General features: G+C 48.1%; 1 protein-coding gene across 1 annotated transcript in view; it reads left to right on the top strand.

Annotated features, from left to right (window-relative positions):
• Positions 1 to 1313: 1313 nt before the first annotated feature.
• Positions 1314 to 7498, top strand: part of nfxl1 (nuclear transcription factor, X-box binding-like 1) — a gene marked incomplete at both ends in the record, with an annotated part of 43837 nt that continues 37652 nt past the window's right edge. Inside the window, 3 exon segments of the mRNA XM_080544231.1 lie at positions 1314 to 1638; positions 2010 to 2231; positions 6933 to 7042. Coding sequence (XP_080400357.1) covers positions 1314 to 1638; positions 2010 to 2231; positions 6933 to 7042 — 657 coding nt within the window.

Below are 7498 nucleotides of genomic sequence, written 5' to 3' on the forward strand. Positions count from 1 at the left end.
ATTATAGTAGGTAAAAAATGCACGGCTGTTCTAGTGTTAACTGTATAAAAAGTTAAACATGCATTTGGTTATCGGCTAATGGTTTGTCTCTTTACAACAAACGAAGTGTAATCTTAGACTTTGGGACTTCGTGTTCAACCGTAGGCGTGAGTCAGTTAATTCAGAAACTGACTAACTGTTTATGAATGAACGTTTTGTCTGTCTGTCTAGCTGTCTGTCTGTCTAGCTGTCTGTCTGTCTGTCTGTATGTCTGTCTGTCTGTCTAGCTGTCTGTCTCTTTAGCTGTCTGTCTCTCTAGCTGTCTGTCTGTCGTTCTGTCTGTTCTTAATTCAGAAACTGACATGTTATGATATGAATGAACGTTTTGTCCTCTGTCTGTCTGTCTGTCTGTCTGAAGAAGACCCTTGGCTTGGACACGTCGCACAGCCCCCCACCGGAACCGGTACACTTGTAGTTCTCGCTGCGCTCCCTTACACCTGGAGTCAATGGGCAGACCAGTCCAGCCAGGACTACAACTCCCAGCGTGCGCCGCAAGAAAGAAAAATAAGTATTTTCTGCGCATGTCCACAGACTCTGTGTTCCCTCTGAGCGGCTGGTGAGTCTGGTCGCTAGGTAACTCCTCATATCTCTCTGTGTTTATGTGTTTATGTGTTTATCTCACAGTAGATATATATATATATATGTCTGCACGTATCTAGCATGGCTATGCTAAGCTAAGCTAACACCAGCCAGGCAGCACACACACGAACCTGACAGCTGGGCTACATGCTACATGCTACATGCTGCAGACACGTCACACTGCTGGGAGCTGACCTCTGACCTCCTCTAAGGGTTTTTGTGTAACTGGCACTGGCGTATAACAGGCTGTGTGTGTGTGTGTGTGTGTGTGTGTGTGTGTGTGTGTGTGTGTGTGAGAGAGAGAGAGAGAGATGCCAGTGTTTAACCTCACCTGTGTGTGTGTGGTGGTGGGATGGATGTGTGCGGTGTGTTTGAGTGTGTGTGTGTGTGTGTGTTCCTACCTTCTTCAGCGTGTGTGTGTGTGTGTGTGATGCCAGTGTTTAACCTCACCTGTGTGTGTGTGTGTGTGTGTGTGTGTGTGTGTGTGTGTGTGTGTGTGTGTGTGTTGACAACAAAATTTCCCCATTGGGGACAATAAAGGTTTTCAATCAATCAATCAATCAAAAGTGTGTGTGTGTGAGGACAGCGTGGATGACCTGTGGTTGTTGTGTCTTTCTCTCTCCAACCATGCCTCCCTCCCTCCCTCCCATTGGTCACTCGGTCCTTCCTGTGTTGTGATGTCACAGGTGGTTGCCATGGAGCCAGCCTGGCGTCAGCGCGGTCGGGGTCGCGGCCGGGGTCAAGCTCAGGGTCAGAGTTCAGGCCAGCGGCCCCCGAGGGAGAAGGAGAGACCAGGAACCCAACACACACCTGGTCACCCACCTGCAGGACCGTGGGCGATGGAGAGCAGAGGGACAGGACCCTCTCACACACCTGCTCACCCACCTGCAGGCGCCTGGGCTGGGGAGGGCAGGGGGACAGGACCCCCACACACACCTGGTCACCCACCTGCAGGGTCTTGGGCTGGAGAGGGCAGGGGCAGGGGGGGCAGACCCCCTGCTGCACCACAACCTACACACAGTAAGAGGGAGGGGGAGGGAGGGGGAGGGGGGGGGGAGGGGGAGGGAGGGGGAGGGGGGGGGGAGGGGGGGGGAGGGGGGGGGGAGGGGAGAGAGGGAGAGGGGGAGGGAGGGGGAGAGAGGGAGAGGGGGAGGGAGGGGGAGAGAGAGAGAGGGGGAGGGAGGGGGAGAGAGAGAGAGGGGGAGGGAGGGGGGGAGGGAGGAGAGAGAGGGAGGGGGAGGGAGGAGAGAGAGAGAGGGAGGGGGTGAGAGGGAGGGAGGGAGAGAGAGAGGGGGAGAGATTGACAGGTGTATTGGTTGATTGACAGGTGTATTAATTGATTGACAGGTGTATTGGTTGACTGACAGGTGTATTTATTGGTTGATTGACAGGTGTGTCATCTCAGTCCAAGTTCGAGGAGATCAAGAAGTCCAATCAGGCTGCTGTGAAGCGATTGGCTCAGAGCCAGGACAGCTCCTCCCCCTCCTCCTCCTCCTCCTCTGATGAAGATGAAGATGATGATGATGATGATGAAGAGGCGGCGACTCGAGGGAAGGACGGCAAGCGTGGGAAGATACTAGCCTCGACACTCACCACCTACACAGCCCAGACAGGTACACACACACACACACACACACACACACACACACACACACACACACACACACACACAACGTTGTTGAGAATCACAACACAAACTCGCTAGTCAAGCCAAAACACTGCAACAACGCAATGGATTGGGTGAGTAATCCCCATTGTTACCTAGTTAACTACAACACTACTTTACATTGTTACCTAGTTAACTACAACAGAGGTTCCCAAACTTTTTTTAACCAAGGCACCCCTGAAGCTTTCCCCCTTCTCCAAGGCACCCCAACTCTACGAAGATTTTAAAAATGCCTCGGAGCTTAAACTAAAAACAATACACCATGAATTGGTTTGAAAATGTGTGTTTATATATAATACATAAGTATTGCCCCAATGAATTTGAACAAGATAATAAAAGTAATAAATGAACTGTAATGGATGGGCAAGAATGCATAGGTCAGTCAAACTATCGCTAAATTAAATAAAATTGTGGCCCTCAAGGATTGTACAATATGGGAGGAGACTCAGAGGGAATTCTTCACACAAATAAAATATCAAAGGCCTGTATAATCAATCAATGGAACAATGCTTTTTTGGGGGGCTTAAAATAATGCCTTAAAATGTAATTCTCATTTCAATGCTCATTCTGAGATTATTATTTCACATCTGAACCAAACGGGTAACTCACAACTATAATAATTTAACAATAATAATCATGACAGAATTGTAAAAATTGAGAGAAATACAAAACAAAGAAATATGTTGTGCGCATTAGTGGGACACATGCGCCTGCTTTTGGGAGCAGAGTCTCTTTATGCGGGGAGAGATAGTGGACAGCGCGACACGCAGGTCCTGTTCCACTGACAGACGCGTGCGTGTCTTGTTCTTGACGTATGCTAGAGAAGAAAAAGCCAGCTCGCACAAGTAGGAGGTTGGGAAGGGTAAAAGCACCTTGATGGCGCTCTCTGAGAGAGATGGATATTCATGTCCCACAAGCAGTCAAAACCTATCCAAACCTAGCTCACCATGTTTGAGCTTCAGTGTGCGGTCCATAATGAGCTCTGCGGCTGCCAGTTCATCTTGAGCTTTGCTGCTCAAACTAGCGGCTGATCAATGCTGATGAGAGGGGGTTGAACGGATCCCGGAGCCAGTCGAAGTCTTCGTTCATTGGAGGGAAATAGGACTCAAATCTCTCCTCCAGCATACGTAGGTGCGCAGCGATCAGATTCAAGAAAGACGCTGACTTGTGTGCTGCGTCATTGGCCGTCAACGTAAACATTTCAATGTTTTTCTTGGCCACCCCGTCTTGCCACCGTCTCAATTTGGATCGGAATCCGTTCAGTTTGTCTGTCGCTGTCAGGATATTCTCAGCCTTCCCTTGCATTTTTATGTTGAGGTCATTAAGGTGGCTGAAAATATCTGCCAGATAAGCAAGCTTAATCCACCACGATTCATCTTCCAATTGTTCTTTGTATGGCAAGTCGTGCTCACTGACAAAAGTTATCAGTTCATCTCGGAGCTCATAGACACGGGATAACACCTTGCCCTGCGACAGCCAGCGGACCTCTGTGTGTAATAAGAGCCCCTCATGCTCGGACCCCATCTCATTGCACAATGTGCTGAACAGCCGTGACTTCAGCGGGCGTGATTTTACATAATTAACAATTTTCACCGCTTGGTCCAAGACTTCAGTGAGGAGTAGTTAGTTAGTAACTAGTAGGCCTAGTTAGTAAATGAATATCTTTCAAATCTGAGAAATATATCTTTTATTTGCTTATGAACTCCATTGCACATGTAATAAACAAACGTTTATTCATGTATTATTATTATTATTATAATTTTATATGATACTTTCCTTTTTTTTTTTACGAGCAGATTTGGCGGCACCCCTGGACAGGTGCTGCGGCACCCACTTTGGGAACCTCTGAACTACAACACTACTTTACATTGTTACCTAGTTAACTACAACACTACTTTACATTGTTACCTAGTTAACTACAACACTACTTTACATTGTTACCTAGTTAACTACAACACTACTTTACATTGTTACCTAGTTAACTACAACACTACTTTACATTGTTACCTAGTTAACTAGAACACTACTTTACATTGTTACCTAGTTAACTACAACACTACTTTACATTGTTACCTAGTTAACTAGAACACTACTTTACATTGTTACCTAGTTAACTACAACACTACTTTACATTGTTACCCAGTTAACTACAACACTACTTTACATTGTTACCTAGTTAACTACAACACTACTTTACATTGTTACCTAGTTAACTACAACACTACTTTACATTGTTACCTAGTTAACTACAACACTACTTTACATTGTTACCTAGTTAACTACAACACTACTTTACATTGTTACCTAGTTAACTAGAACACTACTTTACATTGTTACCTAGTTAACTAGAACACTACTTTACATTGTTACCTAGGTAACTAGAACACTACTTTACATTGTTAGCAGGCTCACAAAACAAGCTGTGTTAGTTGACTAGCGATGTGTCGTTGATTTTCAACAACGCCGAAATCACGTTTTTTTCTAAAGAAAAGTCTGATCATTACATCGGGGTAGTGGTGGACTGGTGATCAGAAGGTCATGAGTTCAAGTCCCACCTGGGAACACCACCACTAGTGTGTCCTTGAGTAAGACCTGGGAACACCACCACTAGTGTGTCCTTGAGTAAGACCTGGGAACACCACCACTAGTGTGTCCTTGAGTAAGACCTGGGAACACCACCACTAGTGTGTCCGTGAGTAAGACCTGGGAACACCACCACTAGTGTGTCCTTGAGTAAGACCTGGGAACACCACCACTAGTGTGTCCTTGAGTAAGACCTGGGAACACCACCACTAGTGTGTCCTTGAGTAAGACCTGGGAACACCACCACTAGTGTGTCCTTGAGTAAGACCTGGGAACACCACCACTAGTGTGTCCTTGAGTAAGACCTGGGAACACCACCACTAGTGTGTCCTTGAGTAAGACCTGGGAACACCACCACTAGTGTGTCCTTGAGTAAGACCTGGGAACACCACCACTAGTGTGTCCTTGAGTAAGACCTGGGAACACCACCACTAGTGTGTCCTTGAGTAAGACCTGGGAACACCACCACTAGTGTGTCCTTGAGTAAGACCTGGGAACACCACCACTAGTGTGTCCTTGAGTAAGACCTGGGAACACCACCACTAGTGTGTCCTTGAGTAAGACCTGGGAACACCACCACTAGTGTGTCCTTGAGTAAGACCTGGGAACACCACCACTAGTGTGTCCTTGAGCAAGACCTGGGAACACCACCACTAGTGTGTCCTTGAGTAAGACCTGGGAACACCACCACTAGTGTGTCCTTGAGTAAGACCAGGGAACACCACCACTAGTGTGTCCTTGAGTAAGACCTGGGCACACCACCACTAGTGTGTCCTTGAGTAAGACCTGGGAACACCACCACTAGTGAGCCCTTGAGTAAGACCTGGGAACACCACCACTAGTGTGTCCTTGAGTAAGACCTGGGAACACCACCACTAGTGTGTCCTTGAGTAAGACCTGGGAACACCACCACTAGTGTGTCCTTGAGTAAGGCACTTAACCCTAAGTTACTCCAGGGAGACTGTCCCTGTAATCTGTAATTGTAAATCGCTTTGGATAAAAGCGTCTATAGTTCCAATGTCAATGCTGGAGGTCCCTAGGACCAGACTCAGAACCAGAGGGGACAGAGCCTTCTCTAAGGCCCCTAGGACCAGACTCAGAACCAGAGGGGACAGAGCCTTCTCTAAGGCCCCTAGGACCAGGCTCAGAACCAGAGGGGATAGAGCCTTCTCTAAGGCCCCTAGGACCAGGCTCAGAACCAGAGGGGACAGAGCCTTCTCTAAGGCCTCCCCTAGGACCAGACTCAGAACCAGAGGGGACAGAGCCTTCTCTAAGGTCCCTAGGACCAGGCTCAGAACCAGAGGGGACAGAGCCTTCTCTAAGGCCCCTAGGACCAGACTCAGAACCAGAGAGGACAGAGCCTTCTCTAAGGCCTCCCCTAGGACCAGACTCAGAACCTGAGGGGATAGAGCCTTCTCTAAGGCCCCTAGGACCAGACTCAGAACCAGAGAGGACAGAGCCTTCTCTAAGGCCGCCCCTAGGACCAGGCTCTGAACCAGACGGGACAGAGCCTTCTCTAAGGCCTCCCCTAGGACCAGACTCAGAACCAGAGGGGACAGAGCCTTCTCTAAGGCCTCCCCTAGGACCAGGCTCAGAACCAGAGGGGACAGAGCCTTCTCTAAGGCCCCTAGGACCAGGCTCAGAACCAGAGGGGACAGAGCCTTCTCTAAGGCCGCCCCTAGGCTCTGGAACGGCCCTCCCCCTCCACGTCAGAACCGCCCAGAGCGTCGAGGCTTTTAAAACCTTAGCTAAGACGACGTACCTCTCTTCTCCCTGGCCTTTGACCTGAGGTGAGCCTGCCTCCCGACAAACTGCACTTTGCTGCACTTTTATTTCCGCACCTGTTTTATTCTGTATTGCGTCTTGTTTTAGTGTATTTTTATTTGTAGTTTTCCTTTTACTAGTGTTTTATCTGTTAAGCACTTTGGTCGTTGTAAATGTGCTATATAAATAAACATGACTTACTTACTTTCTCAATGTGTGTGTGTGTGTGTGTGTGTGTGTGTGTGTGTGTGCGCGTGTGCGTGTGCGTGTGCGTGTGTGTGTGTGTGTGTGTGTGTGACAGGGGGAGATGCCAGCGATCTGGTGAGGACCAGGCAGTACCTGAGTGACGCCTTCCAGTCAGGAGCCATCACCTGTCTGATCTGCATCGCCTCTGTGAGGAGGAGCCAGGCCGTGAGTCTCACACACACACACACACACACACACACACACTCACACACATCACCTGTCTGATCTGCATCGCCTCTGTTATGGTGCTTTTCCACTACAGGGTCAGCCCGGGTCAGCCCGGTTTATTATCCTTTTTCCACTGCCAAAAGTACCCGTGCCATTTCTGGTATCCGGGCCAAACAAGAACTAAAATAGTTCTTGTTCGGGATGGGTACCAGAAATGGCACGGGTACTTTTTTGCCAGGCTGCGTGTGACGTGTGACGCTGCACACTGTTGATTGGTCAATGGAAATCGTCATCCCATGTTCATAGATTTCTTCGCTAACCGCCATCTTTAAATACCACATTCGCTCTAGGAAAATGTCACTACTGTTTCTGTAATAGCTTATTAAGAAAGATTCGAAAAATTATGCTGACCATCGTATTATCTTAGTTTAATGTCATTTCAATGAATCATAT

This window comes from Nansenia antarctica (genome assembly GCF_963989245.1).
Source record: "Nansenia antarctica genome assembly, chromosome: 13".
Taxonomy (NCBI): Eukaryota; Metazoa; Chordata; class Actinopteri; order Argentiniformes; family Microstomatidae; genus Nansenia; species Nansenia antarctica.